Raw genomic sequence first — 21,628 nt, forward strand, 5'->3', positions numbered from 1 at the left:
CCGGCCGGGAGTGGATTGGATGACGCTGCGGAGGCTTGTGGGGAAGACGGCTGTCACGTGCAAGACTCATCGCCAGGTCGCGGCCCCTCCTCGGTGGATAATTTACTTGAGAAGGAACTGCATTGAAATCTACATAACCTGAAAATTACAGGGCATCCTGAACATCATCAGCCAATATCAAGTAACCCCGCCAATGGCTACTAGCCTCCAGTCAGCTGTCAGGTTCTATGATAAAATAAGCGTTAATACAGACAGTTAAGAATAGAAAATCAAGCAAACCCCTCTCGCTATGCGATCAAATCAAGCCAAGGCAACAACAACAGGTCATATCAGGCACTACCCCACCATCATCATGGAATATGCAAAGGTGCACTATATAAAGTTGGTTCACAGCAGCTTTCCCTGTGAGTATAGTGAGATATGAAACAGAAACCCTCATATCCTTTTCTTTCGCTGTGCTATTTGCCACATATCGCGGTTCCAAAGATAGGAGCTAACACCAGTGTACAAAGCTGCAAAAAGGCGCCCGATACGACAGAAGCAGGGGTATAGAAATGCTCGTCAAATATTCGACCGTAGCAAGGGAAGAGCCTGTCCGTTCACAATCACCACATATCGTCTTCGTCATCATCCAATTGCATATCATCTCCAAAGGTTGAATGACCATATTGACTATGGCCAGGGCCGTATGCATTCCCATTGTCGTAGCCATCTTTGCTCCCACGCGACTGGGATCGGTACTGGTCTTGATGCTCGTCACTATATTCATACATCTGAGGATCATCGTAGGAACTGTCGGTGTACTGTTGCTCCTGGGCCTGCACGTAGAAGGAAACGTCAGCAGATTTCTGTCAAGGCCTTGGTAGCAAGAACTTACCTCTTGATACCGCTGGTACTGTTGGTACTCTTCCTGTTGTCGCTGCTGCTGTCTCTGAGCCGCTGATGTTGCGAGCATCATGTGCGGGTGCATCTGTTGCACCTTGGCCAAGTACGAGTACATGAAATTACTCAACAAGACCTGCGAGTACAGCGCGCGTCGAGGATTCGCAAGCTTGATATGCGCCATCCGGTAGATTGCTCGTTCTTCCAGGATAGAGAACCGAGTCCAAGCGTAATCAATATCTGGCCGCAACTCTCGAACTGGCGGCTCAGGGGACAAGTTACGAGAGGAGCTCTTCTTGTGATGATGCCCGCTATCGCCATTGCTCTTCTTCCTACTACCACCAAAGATGGATGAGAATAGGCCCGATTCCTTCTCTTTCTTCGATTCGCCGGAAGCTCTCCGTGTGTTATCTTTGCGCCTTTCATCCTCTAATTTGGGGTCCAGTCGGTCCATAACAAGGCTTTCGCGTCCCCGCTGGATAGTCTCGCTCGACAAGGGTGGGGTGTGAGATGCATCGTGTGCTTTGTCCGCAGACTTCGATTTGTGCTTCTTCGAATCGCTGTCCTTGTCCTTCTTCTTATCCTTGTCCTTGTCCTTCTCCTCGTTACCCAAAAGCCAGTGCCAGCTCGATTTGCGTCCTCCTTCAGACTCCTTTTTGTCCTTTGATTTCTTCGATTCGGATTTTCTTTCTTCGGGCTTGCGTTCCTCTGACTTGCGATCTTCCGACACGGTGGGAATAAATGAAAGACTGTCGGTTCGCATAGTATTACCGGGCAAGGGCTGCGGGTTATTGGCGAACTCGTTAAGAGTGGGGGCGGCATCCGTTGCATGTGTGCGACTGAGTCCGGAACGTTTGTTAGGGGGACGCTCGTGCGATCGATCTGCTGCCGAAGGGCTCTTTGAGGGCGGGGTCTGCTGCTGAGAACTTGGGCTCGGGGGTGTGGCATTGCTTTCGGGCGGCGGGGTCTCAACTATTTCGGGAATTCTCTGTTCGGAGGATGGAATGTTCAATGTCGAGCGTCCATTCGAGCTGATCCGCGAATGCCATTGTTGACGTTCAGGTGGAGGGGCGCTTGCCCGATCTGATGGATCGGGAAGAACGGAGTCACTTACTGAAGGTGTTGGTTCGGAAGCCGAATCCAACGTGAAATTGGATGTTGTGTCAGGGGTATGCGGGGTTGCTTGAGTAGACTTGGCCAAGGCTTGCGACCGTGTCACACTCGGCGTGGGATCAGTCGATACCCGTGTCAGACCTATAGCTGCTTGTCCGCCTGTAGGGTCGTTCCCGTCCGCCGATTTCCCTGCCCGTTTGGAGTATGGGGCTTTCTCTCCCTTTCGTAGGCTTCCAGCCTTGCGATATTGGGTTCTTGTTGAGCGTCGAAGACTGTGACCTGGAGGGGCTGGAGGAAGTATCGGTCTATCTTCGTCGGCTGATAACCCAAGCTTTTGGATATCGCTGAGGATTGACGAAGCGCTCGGCGTGCGCGACTTCGAGTCATCTACCAAGCTTTCCAGTTCGTGCAGGTTGGGACCCAGCGAGTCCTTTTGTGTCTGTGAGCGTTTTCGCTCGAGCCGCTCCGCACCATCCGTATAGCCATGAGAGCTGTCGATCTGCCTTGAAAGCATGGACCGCTTCCGTCTCAGTCCTCCTCGCATGCCTTCGCCATCCGAGCCTAGGGTCGAAAATTCCCCGGACTTCCGTTTGATCATATCTGCCTTGCTTTCGAGGAACGATTTGAATTCCTTGGGTGCCAACTCCGGGTGTAACCGGGCGGGGACCCAGAAAAGGCGGGCAGCATCGTTCTCATCGTCGGAGGGAGAGGGCGCGATCGACGGCACTGAAAAACTCGGCAGGTCGGGATCCCCGGTGGCTGCCACGTCCATTGACATCCGCCGGATTGCAGCCAAGTTGCTCAGCTCTTGTGCCACGGCGGCTGGATTGGACTCGTAATCGATATCGTTGAGAGGGAACGAGGTAGTAGCGGTGTCGGTGGAGCCGGGAGAGGCGGTCGAGGCGGGAGACGTCGGGCTGCTCTCCACAGACTTGGAACCTTGCGCCCATGTTTGCCCATTCACTTGCCGTTGGTTTACTTCACTCGGATGGTTTTTCACTTGTAGATTTTGGGGCGTGGTAGGAGATTCGCAGCCGGCCAGATTTGGAGGTATGATTGTGATCGCTTCACTTAAGGGGGAGGAGATATAGCTGAGGCGCCGAGAATCGCGTTTGTCGTAATCATCTTCGTACATGTGCCCGATGGCTTCTGTTACATGGTGACTTGGGTCGCTAATTGACAATTGGGGAACATGCCCTCGCCGCGTCGCGTATCCTCCTCCAGGTTCAGAGGGGCTCGGTGAAGCCTACGCGTAAAGGAGAGGTTGTTAGACGCAATCCCGCAGTCGTAAATAGTTGAAACAGGGGGGTTATTGAGGACCCCACAACCCACGGGGCAAATGGCATTGGTACCAGCAACGCACACAAGTGCAAAGCTGTAGAAGGACAGGGAATCGAAAGGCAGAAACAGAAAATGCTCATAGCCAGTCTTGAATGGGGCGATTTACAGGGACCAGGGGCGGAGAGAAAGACAAGGAAGAGAACGTGACGCACCTGCATGGGAGCAAATAATTTGAGGGGGGGGGGAGGGAGCTAAAGAGCAAGCGTCCCGAGGTTGACAAAGGACCAGGAACTTCGCCTGGTGGAAAAGAGGTCAATGTACCACCAGGGTCGCAAAAGTAGACAAGTAGAGGATAGTCATGGAATCATCAGAGCGGGGGAACGTATTGTCGACGAAGAGGAGCAACCACCAGGGTGACCAGGAGTGAGAAATGACGATGACGGCTAGGCATCCGGCGGCCAACGGCGGGAGAGAGAGGGAGAGGAGAGGATGGTAACGAGCAGTCGGTTTTGAAGGTGGAGAGAGAGGAGGGAGGGGGAGGGGTGAAGAGAAAAGAGGGATTGAAGAGGAGAAAGAGGAGGAGGAGAAGGAGGCCAGCGAACGAGGCTGAGGAGGGAGAGAGTGGCCGTGGTTGCTGTTTGGTTGGTGGTGAAGAAAAAGGATAATAGGGAAAGGATGAGAGAAAAGATGGGGAAATTCACAACCTTGTAGTTTAGTTGCTCGTAGTTAGGTAGGTAGTAAGTAGTAGGTACCTAGTAGTAAGTAAAAAGGCTGGAGAGTCCCAAGGTAGGTAGGTACTAGGTAAGTATTGTACCCACCACTGCTTGCCTGTCTGCCTGCTTGTACGGAGTACTGAGTATTAATGTTGTACTGGCAGTACTAGGAACCGTACGGAGTACTAAGAAAGAGTACCAGTAATCATGCCCAGTGAGTGTGGTCCCTGCGAGAAGTGGTTGGTTTGATCTGGTTGGTTGCTGGTTCGGTGGTCGGTCTGGCCGCGATGATCGTAGTCGACAGAACAAAAATAGATGAAGATTCCAGCAAGTAATATTGTTTCGCGACACAGGTGAGGGTGTCCTTGGCTCTTCTGAGATAGAGCAGTAATTTAAATGTATGAAAGAAGGAATAAAGGTGGGAAAACCAGGGGAGAACACACTCCTGAGTGGGGTGGACGGACTGTATCAGAGAAAGACCCATATACTGTCTGTCCATTTACAACCGCAGTCGAATCTGGAAGATTCGTCCTGTCTGGTTCCCGTTTGGATGGGCGGATTTTGTTTGGTTGAGGTAGGTACGGAGTAGTACCTAGGTATATCTCATGCACACCGTTGAGTTCTGTCAGGTACAGTCCCCACGAGGAATGGGGAAACAAAAAAACGAAAAAAAGACACAGTTTCCCACAGTACCCCGCTGATGCGTAGTAGAAGTAGTCTAGCTTGGAAGTATATGGATGTTAAGATGATGGGATGGGATGGGATGGGATGAATACTACCTCCTAATCAACTAACTAACTGATTGGATTCCGCGCAGGCCGAACTACCGGCTGACTCAGCCCGCCCGCCCTCTCCACAGCTGATCCATGATCGATCCATCCACTACAGTATGGAGTAGTTAACTTATCAACTGGCAGGTCACCTCCCCTCCGTTCGTTCGTTCGTTCGTTCGCGCGCTTGCTTGCAGTAGGCGATCAATGATCAACATTACCCCCGTGCTGCTGGTGGGTTTGGATTGACAAGTGGCACGGTCTTTCCCCATGGTCAAAATGCTTCCCCTCACTTACTTCACTTGGTGTTTGTACTGTTACCTTCGCATGAGGCAAAGAACCTGTGGCTGAAGATATAAATTGAATACATTATATACTACCTAGAAACATGGGATTTCCCTTCTTGACCCGTTCCAATCCTTCTTGAACCTGTTCATTGAAGCCCTGCGGCCCATGATGCAGCAGCATGAGGGCTTCAAGGGATGTCTTTTGCTTTGTTCCCTCCTTCCCATACTTACGCTAACTAGGGATTTCCTCCCCTGCCTGGCCTACAGTATGAGGTACCCACGCAACCCTCAGCTGTCAGCGTTTCGCTCGAGCTCTATGTGTATCATTTGATTCACAACGGGACTGTCATCGGAGCATGCAAAAAGTCACTGTAAGGCCTTCCCTGGCCTCGTGAATCAGGCTTTGACACCAGCTCGAGCTGTCCTTGGATGAGTCATGCTGCTAGTGTTCAGCTCAGAGGTTCTGTACAGTCAGTACGTTCTTACTACAGGATGTCTCGTATCGTTGAGCCTCGCCAGGGAGGAGAAAAGGAAACGACCCACCCCCACTTCCGCTAGTACTCCGTAGGTGGCAGCCAAGAAAAGGATGGAGAGAAGAATGAAAGCTAATGAAATTGAAGTGGCAGCACGAGAAGGATTAAGGACCTGACAGGAATGTTTATCGACTTTCCATCCCACCGTTGGCCGCCCTTCCTTCAAGGCAAGACCTTATTGTTGTTATGCCTGACACGTGAGGATTGTGGTCCACCCGGTGCGCTCAGCCCATGATTGAAGTGCTCAGGCGGAGGGGCCCAGATGACCTCGCTTACTCAAGGATGCAATACCACAGGGAGGAAATTTGGTCTCAAACTCTTCGAAGAATGTACATTCATTATTACCTCCAAACATACGGGGTATGGACGGACAGACAGGGAGGGACATGCCTATGAAACTTACACCGGAGAAACGACTGGTGACGACAGCAAGCCAGCCACTTTCTGGCGACATCTAGCCATCACGCCAGAGTCTTTGTGTTCAATGCCAGGCGCCCTTGCAAGGGGGGTTGATTTATGTCAGTTGAGCGGCAGCTAACCCCAATACAATGGGGGACTGAGACCTCTCCAATCATTCCATCTCAACTCGGTGAACGATAATTGAAGTCATTCAGTCATTCTAACAATGCCAGGTCTGCCGGCTAATCCCATACTGAAAAAGAACATCTTATGTATAAATTGGAAGCAGTACCTAAGCACAATCACAAACACACGCACCCGAAGGACAGCCCAGTCGGAACCACAACCCACAAATGTGAATACCTGGCTCATCCCCTATTCGTGCAAGCGAAAACCTGCGCTCACTGGTCAACTCAATTTGAACTCCGGTGCTGATATGAAATGCCAAAAGCGGACCCTTGGAATTGCAGAGCTGACATATTTGCAAGAGAGAAAAATCGCCAATGCGAAACTGAAAGGTCAAAGAGGACGAGTATTCTGGAAGGCATTGAGGGAAAGACAGAAACAGGGATGTCATAAAAATGTCATTTCGCATAAACTAAAACAGGGGAATCAAGGTTTTAAGCAGGGTCAACATAATTACTACGCATGGCAGGTTAGTATCCGGCGCAGGATTTCGGATCTGACGGACGGTGATGCTTACCTGGGAAAGATTCCAACTCGGTCTCCAATTCGCCCCGTCCACCAGTCCTCTGCCTTGTCAGTCCGCTTGAGGATGGTGATGATATCGCCTTTCTTGAAACCCAGGTCGCCTTCTTGATCAGCATCGAATGTGTACAGCGCAACTGCCTGGTCCTGACGGAGTGTAGGGGCAGCCCCTGTCCTCTGCCCAAAGATCGGCTTCGGGGCTGTTGGACGGCTGGGTTTGCGGTCGGAATACACATAGTCTTCATCAATAGGGGCGGTGTTGCTACGGCTGCGGTTGAAAGACTCGTAGGTATCCGGGCGGCTGCTGTTGCGAGTCGTTGATGACCGGTTCAGACCTCCCGCGGGTCGGTCATAGATATCATCGGCCCACGTGTTCGCACGACGAGGACGATCCCGGTACTCATAGTCGTCGTTGCCGTTCACCCCAGTCCGGTCACGCCGAAGACCTTCTCCATAGGCATCGCCTCGTCGACCCTCCCATACCACATCATCATGGCTATCATCATAGACAGGAATATCGTTATACATAGTATCTCCTTGCCTCGAGTTGCCATAGAAAGCGCGCGAGTTCAAGATACGTAGAAGAGGATCAGCGGCAGGAGGAGGCCGAATGGTTCCGCTCAGTAGCTGGCGGGCCGACACTCGACTGTTGTACATCTTCTCGTTCGCATCCTTGCGCTCCACCAACATACTTCCCTCCAGACTCACGCCGGCAAAGAGACCCTTGGTCTTGGAGTATGAGAACACCGCCGCGACACCCTTCGTACTTGCAGCGCCTGCGGCCTCGGCGTTGCGTCCGATCGGTCCAGCGGCAATCGAAACATTACCACCCAGTGTCAAGGTTCCCGCCTGAGAGAACGTGCGCACAGCAGCCGCATCATTCAAGATAAAAACGAAGTCGGTCAATTCAAACCCTATCTGGCCCCCGAATCCGGCACCTGCTGTCGCAATGGCCGACGGAGCCGACCAAGAGCCATCTGCGAGGCGGGCTACAACAACCCCCGAACCGAAGCGAGCGGAGCCCAGGAAGCCGGCTTTCAGGACAGTAAGAATGGCGAGACCCTGGCGACAGAGCGGTCAGCCTAAGACGAAAACGCCACGGAATGGGCATGACAAAGGAAGGCTCCTTTGCCCACTTACTTTAGCGCCTGCTAGAATTTCGGGAGGAATGACCTTATCAGGTCCAAATGCTTGTCGGGGGTCCACGAAGGACGTAAGAATTTTCCCAACCTTTTTGCATTCGCCTGTTGTCCGCGGGTTAGTTCACGCTCAATAGCCTCGCAAGTGATTGCGGGGAAGTTGGAAAGCGGGCGGAGTAATGCATACTTGACAGAGATGAAGGGAGCGGATTGTGAATTCCGAGAGGCATCTTGAAAACCACTCCGGACCTGAGAAACCCGTAAAGAAGGGGAGGAGAGAGTGAGAAGAGGAAGTAAGGAAGGAGGGGGTGGGATGAAAGAGAGAGAGTTAAGAGTCAGGGAGCAGTTAAGAAGAGAAAGGTGTTGATAACCGTAGGTTGCTTTGGTCTTGAGGGAGCGACCGGAAGTGGAACCCAAATGACGGGCTGACATCCACTCGCTTTCGCAAACGATCTATGCTTCTCCTGCCAACTCAAGCTGACCAAAAGCAACCGCGGCACCATGCACTTAGTGCAGCACGCTGGAATTGATATCGCAGGCCGTGTGCTCTGTGAAAAAAGTCGCTGAGTGAGCATTGGCCTGTCTGGCTCAAAGAAAAACCCCCGAGGGTGTGCTCAGGCCCGCGATATCGAGCCCAAAGAGTATGCGCTTTTCGTTTTTGTCTCCATTACGTCCTGTGGCTGCGGTTGCTGCGGTCGGCTTTCTTCACATCCGGCTGCCGTAACTCATGCAATTGATTCTTTCAGACAAATGGAAGTCGCTAGGGAGACCTCGACCTTATAGCCCAGTAGGCCGATATGATGCGATCATCTTTTCACTTCCACATTGTGTGCGCATCAGGAGTTGCACAGATTTGTACGGCACAGTAATATTGCACATCCATGCAATCCCTCCGATCGAGACCTGAGGCTGCGAGACCGGCACAGCCACCGCCGAGGTTCCGCTGATCATCTCCGTCACCGATCGGAACCTGAAAGCACCCTTCTTCGAGCAAGACAAACTCTTGGTTTTCATGTCGGCAACATCAGGAAGGCATGACTCAATGATCAGAGAAGGGTGATAGCAGCTGCATTCCTAACCCATTTCACGATGGCTACAGGTTCGACAAGCCGACCGCAATTGACCCTGATCTACGGTTGCTGACAGCACTCCAGTGCGAATCTGCGTCTGTGGAGACGAAGGCACTGGCAAATCCAGCTTGATCACTTCTCTTGTGAAAGGTGTCTTTGTTACAAACAAGATTCAGCCCGTCCTACCCCAGATCACAATACCTCCGACCATCGGTACCCCCGAAAATGTCACAACGACAACAGTGGTGGACACCTCCGCGCTTCCGCAAGAGCGGAACAACTTGGCAAGGGAAATCAGAAAATCCAATGTGATCCTACTTGTGTACTCGGATCATTACAGTTACGAAAGAGTCGCTCTGTTCTGGCTGCCGTATTTCCGCTCCTTGGGGGTCAATGTACCGGTAGTTCTTTGCGCGAACAAGTCCGACCTGGCTGCGGACCACACGGAGACACAAGTCATTGAGGAGGAGATGCTCCCGCTAATGGCAGAGTTCAAGGAGATCGATTCATGTATACGCACCAGTGCCCGCGAGCATCGAAATGTCAACGAGGCTTTCTTTCTCTGTCAAAAAGCCGTCACGCATCCCATCGCACCGCTCTTCGATTCGAAGGAGTCGGCTCTGAAGCCCGCTGCTGTCGCCGCGCTACAACGCATATTCTATCTGAGTGATAAAGATCGGGATGGTTATCTTAGTGACAAGGAAATGGAGGACTTTCAGATGCGCTGTTTTGAGAAGCCTCTGAGCGAAGAAGATCTTGTTCATATCAAGGAGACCATCCAAAGGGCACATCCTCACTCGGTCACTCCCTCAGGCATTGACTGCCGCGGGTTCCTTCATCTCAACAAGATGTATGCTGAGAAAGGCCGTCACGAAACAGTCTGGATCATTCTACGGGCTTTTCAGTACACGGATAACTTGTCGCTTCAAGAAAACTTCCTCCATCCGAGATTTGAAGTTCCCCCTTACGCATCAGCTGAGCTGTCGCCAGAGGGCTATCGTTTCTTTGTTAACCTTTTTCTTCTCTCCGACAAGGATAATGATGGTGGATTGAATGACGCCGAGTTGGCGTCGCTATTTGCGCCGACACCAGGTTTGCCGGCCTCTTGGGCGGATGGCTCATTCCCATCTTCCACCGTTCGGAACGAGGCCGGTCACGTCACCCTTCAGGGCTGGCTGGCACAATGGAGTATGACCACTTTCACATCGCCCAAGACCACGCTCGAGTACTTGGCCTACTTGGGATTCGAGTCAGCCGACCGCAGCAATCCTTCGACAACGGCGGCGCTTAAAGTCACGCGGCCACGAAAGCGAAGGAGACGGCCCGGACGCGTGGGGCGCAACGTCGTTCTTGGCCACGTGCTTGGAGCTCCGGGATCCGGCAAATCGGCTCTGTTGGATGCGTTCCTCTCGAGAGGATTTAGCGCCACATATCACCCCACCATTCAGCCACGAACTGCTGTGAATACAGTCGAGCTCCCTGGAGGGAAGCAATGTTATCTGATCCTGGACGAACTTGGAGAGCTCGAGCCTGCCATCCTGGAGAATCAGGTCAAGCTCCTCGACCAGTGCGATGTCATTGTTTACACGTACGACTCTTCTGACCCCGATTCGTTTGCGTATATTCCAGCTCTGCGGGCCAAGTATCCGCACTTGGAAGAGCTTGCGAGTGTGTTTGTTGCGCTTAAAGCGGACCTGGACCGAACCACCCAACGGGCGGAGCATCAACCTCATGAATACACGGCCATGCTGAACATGCCCAGTCCACCACTTCATGTCAGTGCTACGTGGAGTTCAATCCAAGAAGTGTTTGTTCACATTGCCGAGGCGGCTATGGAGCCTAGCACGGCCTTCCCACGGAGTGAGGAAGATGTCGAGGGCAAGTGGATGTCGTGGGGAATCGCACTGGGGGCGGTTGTCTGCGCGGGGGCAGCAGCGGTGATGATCTGGCGGAGAGTCAGTGGTAGTGGGGTCTGAGCCCTCATAGCGCTTCTGGTTCCCCAACACTATGTAGTTACCGATAGTTGTAAACCTAGAAACTAGATACCCTTGACAATTTTGCCTACCTGCATTGCCAGAAAGCATTCATGGAAAGTAAGGTAGGCAGGTACAGTAAGTACAATGGGCCCAAGAGCACCATTGACGGTGAACCCCGCCGTAAGTACCTGCTACGTAGTCCAGTATGCTACTAGGTAAAGTTGCCGGCCGGCCCCACGCGCGAACTTGCCTCTAACCGTCTACGAAGTAATTGGTCTAATACTGTTAGTTAGTTCAACTAACGTAAACTAACCCCGGAATAACCATGACCACCGGTTGGCTGCCCGTCAGCTCCAGCCTCCCACCCAGGTCCCGGCCATCCGTCTGTCGTCTGTCTGCCAGGCTTCCTTCCAAGTGACTTCCAAAGTGACTCTGGCTTCATTCCGACCTCTCCTTTCCAAGACACAAACTCTGCCGATTCGTGCCCGGAATTTCCCCCCTGTCTCCTCTCTTGATCTCCGCCCCCGAAGTCTACGTACTTAAATTACCCAAGGACGGCCGCGGATTGTCCCAGTGTTTCGACCAACTTTCCTCCTCGGCCCAGCTACCTCTCTGCCACCGATTGTCGCTTGTCTCCCCCACCAGGACCTGCAATACTGGCTGAGCGCAAAACTTGCCCTGGCAATATCCTCTTTATATAAACATTATCAGTATAAAGAGCCGCCCTGAGTGGCACCCGTTGCTGGTGCTGCTCTTGGAGGACTTGTATTCAGCGTTGCCTGGCTAGCCCGCCTACTGCTAGAGTCACTAAATTCGTGATATCACGCCCCCATCATATCATACCAACCCCGGAGGATCCTTGTATTCACCATCAATTGGTTCCCGTGGAGGCCCTGTCGCAACCGCAGCCATGTTGTAAGACACACCACCCCGACCGCACCCTGGTTATCCGTTTGGTTTCCCTTATCTCCGCGCTCTGTGCCGCAGCATCATAGGCCCGGCGCCAGAGTCCCTGGAGAGTTTCCAGAGACAGACCCGTTTCCCTCAGCCTTTGACGAAATGTGACGGCTTTTTTATATGGCTTCCCTTCTGACTGATATCCCTCAATTCAGCGTCCTTCCCCCTCCCCCACCTCGCTACACCGTCCCTGTCGCCTATGCAGCTGGTGCATCAAACGGCATGGCGGTGCCTGTGGTAGAAACAAACAACATCATCAGCCATCCCGAAGGCGGTTGTTCTTTGCAGGTTGGAGAAGGTGCGTTTGCTCTATCGCACCCACAAAAGACATGTGATGGAGAGTCCACTGACACAAATTCCTGCGATAGGCACCTATCACCTCAAGGATAACCTCCACCTCGCAACGCCGCCGCCCCATCCCTCGGAAGCGCCTGTTGTGAACCCGAACCCGCTCGCGACTGGCGTGACCCCGCCAACCTCGGGCGTGAAACTCTCTTTAGTCCAAGTCAGCAACCAAAGCAAGGCCCCTACATACTCTTTGAACGGAAATGCCACAGCACCATTGTTTGGCGATGGGAACCCCGCGCTGGCCGCGCCGGTGGTTAAAGAAGGCCTCAAGAGGAGGAAACCGAAGAACAACATTGTGAAGAGCAGCTCATCGTTCGTATCACGGGTAATTACCCATGAAGCCCTGACGAAACGCCTGAACGATCGCAACCCAGACGGCTTTTTCGCATTCGCCAACATCAACCGCGCATTCCAGTGGTTGGATCTCAGTTCGAAGCAGAAAGAAGAGCCGCTGGCGAAAATTCTCTTCACAAAAGCGCACATTCTGAGCCACGATATAAACGAATTGACGAAGAGCTCATCGCACATCGATATCGTTATGGGTTCATCGGCCGGGGACATAATATGGTACGAGCCGATCTCACAGAAATACGCGCGCATCAACAAGAACGGGGTTGTAGCCAATTCTGCCGTAACTCATATCAAGTGGATTCCAGGATCGGAGAATCTCTTCATGGCCGCCTACGCCAACGGCCAGTTGGTAGTTTATGATAAGGAGAAGGAGGATGCACTTTTCACACCCGAACTCAGCAGCCCTTCGGCTGAGATGCTGAAATCTTCGGGCCGGCAGCCATTGCAGGTCCTCAAGTCGGTCAACTCCAAAAATCAGAAGACGAATCCGGTCTCCTTTTGGAAAGTCGCCAATCAGAAGATCTCCCAGTTTGCGTTCTCTCCGGACCGCAGACACCTGGCCATTGTCCTGGAGGACGGGTCTTTACGGGTGATGGACTACTTGAGAGAAGAGTATGCAGGCTATCCTTGGTACTGCCACTGTTGATAGACAGGCCGCTGACTGCTGCTAGGGTTCTTGACATTTTTCGCAGTTATTATGGCGGTCTAATATGTGTTTGCTGGTCCCCGGACGGCAAATACATCGTGACCGGCGGCCAAGATGATCTGGTTACGATCTGGTCCCTACCAGAACGAAAGATCGTAGCCCGATGCCAAGGCCACAACTCCTGGGTTTCTGCGGTAGCATTCGATCCCTGGCGCTGCGATGAGAGAAACTATCGGTTCGGCAGTGTTGGTGATGATTGCCGGTTGTTACTATGGGACTTCAGCGTGGGCATGCTCCACCGTCCCCGAGTGGTAGGTTTTCATTCCGCACCGCCAGATGAACACCATCAATCAAGCTTGCTCCATAAACTTACACTCCTCCAGCACCAAGCGAACGCGCGCCAGCGGACAAGCATGGTTGTGACCAACACGCAACTTAACAACAGTCATCGCGCCGATAGTGCCGGCAACCGAGTCCGGTCCGACTCGCAACAGACCGCCGATACCTACAGCAGCTATGATCCGACCGTTCGCCATCCGGTCGAGCCCAGGGCGCGGACGGCTCTGTTGCCACCGATCATGGTGAGCTTTCTTTCCCCCTCCCCAACTTTCCAGGCTGGCAGCTAAGAAACATCATTATAGTCCAAGATCGTCGGAGAAGACCCCATCTGCTGGCTTGGGTTCCAAGAAAACTCCATTATGACGTCTTCTCTTGAAGGTAACCCCCCCCCCCCCCCCAACCCCCCCCGCAAAGAGGTTATCTCCTTCATCAAGATCGCGCGTTGACCTCCAACCCGCCGCAGGTCACATTCGCACCTGGGACCGTCCCCGCGAAGGCATCAACGAGAAATATTACGACCAGACCTCATCCCCAGCTTTCAGCGCCAGTGCAGCGGCGTCGGGATCCGGTTCTGCACTGGGAGACTCCGTGATGGGGTCTCTTTGAGCGGAGCAGCGTGAGAAAGAGAATCCAAAAGCAGATGGAGGCCATGCTCGCTCCCAATCCTCTCCTTGATCCTTGTAAATATCTGTATGATTTGTTTTCTTTCTTCATGAGATCTATACCCAAATGAAACCGCTAATCTCCAGTCATGTTGGATACCTGTAATTCTTGTTCTTCCCTAATTAAAGGGGCGTGCTATTAAATTGATTGCACCAGGCTAAAAAAGCAGAAAGCGGCAGTTTAGGTCAAGTCTGTTGAAGCTCATTTCTCCCCTTTGCTTTAGGCCATTATCCATGTCGGGGGAAACGTATCTCTGGCCTGGTCGAGATACCCCATATCCTAGAGATAACTTGCAGCAAAAGATTGGTTAAGTGTGGTAGGGAGAAAAGCACTCTAATCCGAGCGAAGAGAGGAGCTTGGAACTATACTACGGGGGTGACCTATCACTGTATCGGCAGGGGGGTGTAGAAGAAATGCCAATGATTAGATAAAGTATCGACTATCAACCTCACCAAAAAAACTCATCAACGGTAAGATTGCAGGCAGAGAGTCACAAACATCTTCATACATTGAAATGAAAGGGGGGGGGGGAAGATAACAGGGGGTTGTGCTTTCGTCAGTCAATTGACAGGTGGGATGAATGGATGGGATAAATGGATAATGTATCGTGTTGCGTCACTCGTGTAGGTAGGAGGGGGAGGGGTGATGGCAAAGGATCAAAGGGCATGAAATCAGAGAGGGGAATTCTGGAGGGAAAAATAGTGGGTAGTATGATGAGAGTATGCAGTTGCAGGTGAAGGAAGAGTAAACCAAAGTGCTGGTATGTTTTGGGGGAAAGGGGTTGTGATGGAACTAATTCAAAGGCCAAAGCTGGCAAGGTAAGCAAAGCAAAGCAATTTGTGTGTACCACTCATAGTGTAATTGGCGATGATATGAGTGCGTATATACAACCCTTACCCTGGATTAGAATCTAAATATAGAGTGGGAGAGGACTGGGTAGGTAGGTAGTTAGGTGGGACAGACGCCCGGGCTGAGCGGTGGGAGGTCGTTTACTCGGAAGCGAAACGGTGCGGATAACGATGGCGGTTCGGTGCAGTGACACCGGGATTGCATGACGAAAGTCGCAACGTCAATTGTGGATCGTGTCACTGTACCTTGCTTGGACTGGGGTCGTTTACAACGCTCCGGCGAAGATGCTCATCACGAGGGCGCTGAGCACGGCGAGGGGACCGCTCAGGGTCATTGCGCTTGCGGCAGCTCCGGCGGAGGCAGTGGCGGAGGCAGCGGTCTTGGTGGCAGTAGTGGCAGATGCTGTGGCTGTTGTGGAGGTAACAAACAGATTGAACCCAGGTTAGATAACTTCATTCATCTCATATCCTGTCTGTACTCACCCGGTCTCACGAAGGCGGAGGGAATGGTGCTAGATGATGGTGAAGATGGTGAAGAGGTCTTGTGATAGATGCAGGGGCGTGACTTGTATCTAGTGCTGGTGTAGGTGCTGGATGATAGTGGTGCATGTGCATGTGCATGTGCATGTGCTGATGATGATAGTGGTGATGATGGTGTAGGTGTAGGTGTAGGTGTAGGTGTAGGTGATATAGGTGCAGATTGTGATGTGTGTGATGGTGATGATGATAGTGTTGAATTAGAAGTATCCTTACCCGTCTCAACTTTGCCAACCTTGGTCACGTTGAATTGGTTCGATTGGCTCAAGATGCCAGTGTTCTGGGTGGTGTTGGCAATAGCATTCAGTTGGTAGCCATTACTATCATCGACCTGATCAGTCTTGCTGCAGTTCCACCTCGAGTCAAGGATACAACATACGCAACAGGAATCCCGGTGATCATGTCCACAGTATAGGAGCCATCCGAGACCTTGGCATTCTGGGTGATGACCTTGTTGACTGTAGGCTGGGAGGCCATGTTGACCAGGACCAAAGTGACCTCGTCCGGATCAGAACTGCGCAGCCTGTCAGTTTTATGCATGACGGGTCAATCTGGGGAAGAAAACGCACGAAACCGTTGTCCATTGGAACTTGTACGACTTGCTGAAGTCAACCTGGTCCCCAGCCTTGGGCGCGGTGATCGTGAGAGCTGGAGAGTCCGGTCAGTTCAGGGCCAGCAGAGATCGGAAATCGGGAACCCTACCCAGAGCCGAAGCAGCAAAGGCGACGATGGCAAGAAGGAGGCTCAAGGAACGCATGGTGAAGGTGGTCAGGAGATATTAGAACTAGAGTGAAGAGGGGAAACTGCACAGCAGACAATTAAAGAATTGAAATTGGGGAGAAGGAAGCTATACACTGGCTGGGAAAGATGGATGGCAGTGTCCTGGTCTGGGACACGACAGCTTTATAACTTCTTCTACACCACACACACCACACCGCAACATCTAACGGTACAATTACCTTTCTATCCTCTCCACCCCTCCCACTATCCTGTCATCATCCTTGTTTCTCCGTTCTCCCACCGGATTGACCGATCGGAAAGAAAAGATCAAGAAAAGAGTACGAAGGAAAGAAGGAAGGACGCGGAAGGGTAAAGGGAAAAGTCAACGCCCTGTCTATTTTGGGGGGATGTGGTTGTTGTTCACTTCCCGTTGTGCGCCCATGCGAGGGGGGGCTTCCTGCAGGCGACTGGTCCGATTCCCTTCATAAAACCTATTTTCCCATGGAGACGCGTTCAATTGCTGATTCTCGTGACCGTGGGCAGTGCCTACACAAGGGCTTCGAGAGGAGGTTGACAGGAGGTTGATAGGAAATTTTCTACTTGCTTGCTATCAGTCGAGCCAGGGAGTATCCCCTCCCTCCCTCTCCCTCCCCTCTCCTCGTGTGCACAGGGCACGCCTCTCCTCCCTTCGAGGGGAATGACGTTTCATCGCTCGCCAGTGTGATGGTCTCAGAAGCTCTTTCTTTCTTCCAGAGACAGCCGCCGTACGTGTCGCGTTCCAATGATGAAATCCGGATCTGGACTAAGGTTTCCCTCTTCCACTAGCCTCCTCAACCTACAGCAGCTGATGCATACATAGCGGCAACAGATGCATAATCTTAAAAGAACAACACTTTGAGTGCTTCCGATCGGTGCGATACCTCTTTCATTCAAGGCTCTTGTAATAGTGCACCCATTTCCTGCCAAGCCACTACTCGACCTAGAGAACCCTGTTGAACAATAATTGATTTATCTGAAGGAGGAAGACCTTCATGTCACAAGGACCTTTTGGGCCCTCTCAATTGAATTCAGGACAATTGAGTTACGCAGCACTATAATGTTTCGTGAGCGTCAGACACTCTAGGCGGTGACTTTTCACTGCTAAGTGCCCGGTGGACAGTCACCAAACATTACGCATCAGATCATGCACTGCTGACCTGACAAGTCATATTGGACCCGAAAGTTAAGCATGATGCGAGTACGCAAAAAAATAAAACCTTCCAATTAGTCTTCACCTGGGCGGATCATTGACCCCCAATTGCACGGAGCTTGACTTTGGGAACTAGCAACAGACTCTGACCATCGACAAATCCATTGAACAGATTGTTCCCTAGAGTAACGCGGAACTTTAGTGCTGACTGATCCAGAGTACACCCCCCGTCGCAAGCACACGGGAAACCGTTCCGGAGTAAATAGTCCTGAAGGTTACCAATGCTTGGATCCTGGGACGGTGCCTGGAAGTCAATTCGAAAGGCAGTGATGCCAGGACGGTACCAGGCAGAGTACATAATTGCTCCCAGTTTTTGAGATCATGACAAATGTGTCGCACATCGTCATCAGACATTGTTCTCACTCTTGATATGCAATCACAACAAGCACACTGATTGGCGGTATAGTTAGTGGATGCCCGCATCAACGGTTCCGTCACCGAGCGGCATCGGAGCCAACGTATTTTTCAAACATGGCCGATCACTCCCTGTGAAACGGAATTCCTAGCCAGCTACCGACGTCTCAGCGACAGGGAGCGAGGTCAGCCTAGCGATCGTCATCTAGTGCGATCTCTGACCCAATGCTTCATCCGCATGTGCTTATCGGATATGCATGTAGATCAAGAACAGAGGATCTTTATCCCCGAGTCACCTCCTTAGACCCGCTCAAACATCCAGTTGTCCCGATAATAACCTGTATTGGCCAGGTATACTTGCTTTGAACGAAGGCTTACGCAAGCTGAAGGACGTAAGTCAATCATTGCAACTCGTGGAGCTGATTTTCCAACGTGTGCCGAAGAGAACTCGCAGCCAGATCTTACCTTAACTCCGGCAACTTATTCATCTGCATTACTATTTTTGTACTCGGGGTCTATGTTCATGTTCCAGTGTCATTGTACAATTTATGTATGTCTTGCTTGCTTCTATATACAGCAACTCGGAAACACATAGCTGGACTTCTCACCAAGTCCTAACTAGGTGGTCGCCAGCGCCCATAGACAACCACTATGATCAAATGCCCCACACGCCCAGCGGATCTGGGCCACCCGAGTTGGTCCGCTGTTGCTGCAGGGTCTGTACCCTTCGGACAAGCGTACCTACACAAATGGGACCAAGAAGGGTGCAGATCGAGATCGCCCAAACGACGACCAGATAAGTGTCTGAAGACCCGCCAGTTGGGCCTTGACCAAAGATCCCCTTCGATTCTGCGAGGGACGCAATGAGATAGCCTATCTCCCCTCGCGCTACCATTGCCAGACCCAATATTGACGATGGATACAGAGATTTGGGTTTGGGGGGAAGAGAGCTAGACGAGCTAGCACGTTCAGGCCATGGATGATCTCTCGCAGTTGAGCTGGCGGAAGCTCGCTGGGAAGAGTTGTTGCCGTTCGACGCCGATGTACCGCTACCAGCGACCTTATCTGTAGATTGATCTGCGGCTACCGTGTTCGAGTCCCTCGAGCGTGCTTTCTCTTTATTTGTCGTCTTGTCCTTCACCTTTGCTGATTTAGCCTGCGGTGAACGGGCACAGGCCAGTCTGACGTAGGAGAAGAATGCTGTCAATGTCCGAACCAAGCTCGACACCGGCCCGAAGGTAAATCTGACCAGCCAAGTACCTGTCACGACTTTCCCGAAGAACATGAGAATGGCGTAGATGACCCCTCTCCAGACAATATCCTCCCTGAACATTTCCGTGATTGGGACAGCAAATCCGATCGAGGCCTGGCCTACATCAGTCGAGTCATCGTGAGATAGGGAGTGAACATGACTTACAAAGAAGAGCGGTTTTAAGATTCTCTTGGCTGGTTCCGCATAGTATCTCTCGTAAACCAGCGAGCCAGTGGGATATTCTGCACAAGACGAGCTCATGTCACCGGATTGTGAGGGTTTCCCTTGGCCATCCCGCTCGGAAGTCACACTTTCCTGGCTGGACGCACGCTCCTGGGAGGCATTCTGAGTCCTCAATTCGTATCCAGTAGTAGATCCCAAACAACTGTGATGTTCGGCTGCTGAGCTTTGCTCGAAAAAGTCACTGATCCACGTCGCTGAGACACCCGCAAGATATGCAGCAAACAAGCTGGATGTCCCTGCGTAGGTAGCACCAGCGACCAGCCCCACCAAGAGACACGTATAAGCCAGGAAAGCAAACTGGACTGTCTTCGCAGCATTGGGAAATTTGTCGCGGTGCATGAAGAGGACCCGCAGGGTAGGCGTCACACCGAACTGGCAGACAAGCACGACGCCCACACCAAAGGCGAGCGACTCGAAGATCGGTCGAATGACAGTCACCGCACTGAATGAATCGCCGCCACCGCCACCAAGGTTCGTGATGATCTAGACCATCACCAGCCCTACAACATCGTCGAGCATCGCCGCACTCGTAGTTACAACACCCAGCCGTGTCTTGACAAGGTCCGTGGTGGAAAGAATGGTAAACGTGGTCCCCAGACTGGTTGCACTGAGGGCCGCTCCAGCAGCAAAGGCTTGCAAGGGAGTCGCTGAGACCAGTTCCATGAGGATGAAGGAGAGAGCCATGGGGGTAGCGATCCCGGTCAATGCCACGGCGACCGAAAGAAAGAGGTTCGCTCGCAGCGAAGAGAGTGAAGTCGAGAGACCGCCTTCATAGACCAACAGAATTAAGCCCAGGTACCCGAGCTGCTGAGTCACGGTCTCCGCGTCGTCGCTGAGCCATTTCGCCCCGGGAGTACCCCAGAGAATGCCGATGAAGAGCTGGCCGATAAGCCCGCAGTAGAGCAGTTTGTCCAGGCAGACGTTGACCAGATTGAGGACTAGCAGGAAGCCGGATTGATTGAGAATGGTGTGGATGAAGGGCTCCTCGTAGGCAAATGCGGTTTCAGGGGAGCTCATGATGATAATGGCACGATACTGGATGGTCGATCTTTATAATAATAAGAAAGATGGCTGGGAGGCCTATATGTCAGGCAAATGATTGTTTGCGGTGATTGGAAGTTGAGCTTTTGAGGTTAGAGGACTCCATCGATGAACTTTTACTGTCCTTTGGTACAGTTTGAGTAGCTTAAGAGCTCTTGTTCTGAGGTATTTGCACGAGTGGTGATAACTATGATGGCAGTAGATCGACGAAAGGTGGTGGGTGATTTCTGCCAAGATCCGGGGCTTGGCCATCCCACCCCACACTTCAAGGTTCCGATTTCCGCCTTCCGCCTTGAATCCACCTTCCGCTTACCGCTTTCTCTAATTTATTCCAGGTGCAGTTCAATACTCCTACCCCCAGATGGCTACCTAGTACTCTCACTGTGTCGTGGTCCATGCTTATGATTGGGAGAGAACACCGCGCGGTCACTTCAAGTGACTAACTCCTCGACTCAGCAGGTCGCTGATGCTCATCTTCAACACCGAGACAATTACCCTTGAATCCCGCCAGCCCAACACATCTTGAGCGGCACTGGGCGCCGTCCAACTGCTGCACATTGCTGGCTTGACCCAACAAAGACAAAGCAATACTCCAAGTGTCAGTGCTTGCGTTTAGCCTCTTTTATTCGTCGCTCTTGTCGTGCCTGTCAATGGCAGTGGTTAGGTGTACTGTACCACATGAGCCCGATCCGTGATCGGATGATCATTGACTACTTCAAGGTACCAAGTCAATGAAGGTTGGTCTATCAATTGGCCTATAGACTGAACTGTGAAACACAATTCTGAATAGAACAAAGAAGCCAAGCTCTGTGTTCCTGAAAGTCTACGTACTCCAGGAATCAAGGGATGCCATAAACATACAAAATATGTGTGAAATACTACATTCCAATGGCCACAATACGGGCCTAAGGAATCAAAAAGAACATGATCTGCACCAGGAATCCATTGGCCTATACTAGGCCCAGATTGGCAATAGGTTTGGGAAATACTTGACGGCTCGAGGCCGACCAACGCAGGGCAGCTTATGTGCGATCAAGCTGATTGTTTACCCTGGGTGTCTGTCCTCCTCTGGCCGTGGTTGCCCTAGGCCAAGAGGTATGTGTTCCGCTTGCCTCATTCGATCGTTGAGCATTTTATCAGGAAAGGCTGATTCTATGACGTGCTAGCCTAACCTGAGCAACTACCACTATTCACTGCACTGATAGCCTT

General features: G+C 51.9%; 7 protein-coding genes across 7 annotated transcripts; 3 read left to right on the plus strand and 4 right to left on the minus strand.

Moving 5' to 3' along the window:
• Positions 1-605: 605 nt before the first annotated feature.
• Positions 606-3,241, minus strand: BO95DRAFT_371321 (putative telomere silencing protein Zds1; the record flags this gene model as incomplete). The annotated part of the gene is made up of 2 exons (XM_025582950.1): positions 606-818; positions 878-3,241. Coding segments are annotated over 2 exons (2,577 nt in total), but the record flags the coding sequence as incomplete, so codon positions are not given.
• A 2,016-nt stretch (positions 3,242-5,257) lies between these two features.
• Positions 5,258-6,585, plus strand: BO95DRAFT_239555 (uncharacterized protein). Its single transcript, XM_025581345.1, has 5 exons — positions 5,258-5,610; positions 5,667-5,797; positions 5,876-6,097; positions 6,212-6,333; positions 6,467-6,585. Exons 1-5 carry the CDS (start codon positions 5,483-5,485, stop codon positions 6,491-6,493), a joined length of 630 nt encoding a protein of 209 aa, XP_025438771.1. The 5' UTR covers positions 5,258-5,482; the 3' UTR covers positions 6,494-6,585.
• Positions 6,586-6,598: 13 nt separating this feature from the next.
• On the minus strand, positions 6,599-8,055 carry BO95DRAFT_435055 (SYLF and SH3 domain-containing protein; the record flags this gene model as incomplete). The annotated part of the gene is made up of 4 exons (XM_025585162.1): positions 6,599-6,620; positions 6,682-7,748; positions 7,827-7,930; positions 8,013-8,055. 4 exons carry the CDS (start codon positions 8,053-8,055, stop codon positions 6,599-6,601), a joined length of 1,236 nt encoding a protein of 411 aa, XP_025438772.1.
• Positions 8,056-8,613: 558 nt separating this feature from the next.
• Positions 8,614-10,978, plus strand: gem1 (ERMES complex Ca(2+)-binding regulatory GTPase GEM1). Its single transcript, XM_025587311.1, has 2 exons — positions 8,614-8,924; positions 8,980-10,978. The coding sequence occupies exons 1-2, from the start codon at positions 8,915-8,917 to the stop codon at positions 10,869-10,871; spliced, it is 1,902 nt and encodes a 633-aa protein (XP_025438773.1). The 5' UTR covers positions 8,614-8,914; the 3' UTR covers positions 10,872-10,978.
• Positions 10,979-11,948: 970 nt separating this feature from the next.
• Positions 11,949-14,118, plus strand: BO95DRAFT_371254 (WD40 repeat domain-containing protein; the record flags this gene model as incomplete). The annotated part of the gene is made up of 6 exons (XM_025582947.1): positions 11,949-12,126; positions 12,197-13,139; positions 13,199-13,484; positions 13,557-13,754; positions 13,815-13,890; positions 13,976-14,118. The coding sequence occupies 6 exons, from the start codon at positions 11,949-11,951 to the stop codon at positions 14,116-14,118; spliced, it is 1,824 nt and encodes a 607-aa protein (XP_025438774.1).
• Positions 14,119-15,289: 1,171 nt separating this feature from the next.
• BO95DRAFT_467058 (GPI anchored serine-threonine rich family protein) lies at positions 15,290-16,317 on the minus strand (the record flags this gene model as incomplete). Its single annotated transcript, XM_025589262.1, has 5 exons — positions 15,290-15,432; positions 15,507-15,880; positions 15,940-16,074; positions 16,130-16,208; positions 16,263-16,317. 5 exons carry the CDS (start codon positions 16,315-16,317, stop codon positions 15,290-15,292), a joined length of 786 nt encoding a protein of 261 aa, XP_025438775.1.
• A 2,094-nt stretch (positions 16,318-18,411) lies between these two features.
• Positions 18,412-20,395, minus strand: BO95DRAFT_475993 (cation:proton antiporter; the record flags this gene model as incomplete). The annotated part of the gene is made up of 3 exons (XM_025589898.1): positions 18,412-19,249; positions 19,301-19,861; positions 19,883-20,395. 3 exons carry the CDS (start codon positions 20,393-20,395, stop codon positions 18,539-18,541), a joined length of 1,785 nt encoding a protein of 594 aa, XP_025438776.1. The 3' UTR covers positions 18,412-18,538.
• Positions 20,396-21,628: the final 1,233 nt, after the last annotated feature.

The sequence above is a fragment of the Aspergillus brunneoviolaceus genome (assembly GCF_003184695.1).
Source record: "Aspergillus brunneoviolaceus CBS 621.78 unplaced genomic scaffold BO95scaffold_67, whole genome shotgun sequence".
NCBI lineage: Eukaryota > Fungi > Ascomycota > Eurotiomycetes > Eurotiales > Aspergillaceae > Aspergillus > Aspergillus brunneoviolaceus.

Excerpts from the sequence above, each read along its gene's own strand:
- BO95DRAFT_239555 (XM_025581345.1), top strand. The coding sequence starts at position 5,483 with ATGCTGCTAGTGTTCAGCTCAGAGGTTCTGTACAGTCAGTACGTTCTT. Across the intron at positions 5,611-5,666 it reads CCCACTTCCGCTAGTACTCC|TGGCAGCACGAGAAGGATTA; the intron begins GTAGGTGGCAGC and ends ATGAAATTGAAG. Across the intron at positions 5,798-5,875 it reads TGAGGATTGTGGTCCACCCG|GGAGGAAATTTGGTCTCAAA; the intron begins GTGCGCTCAGCC and ends GCAATACCACAG.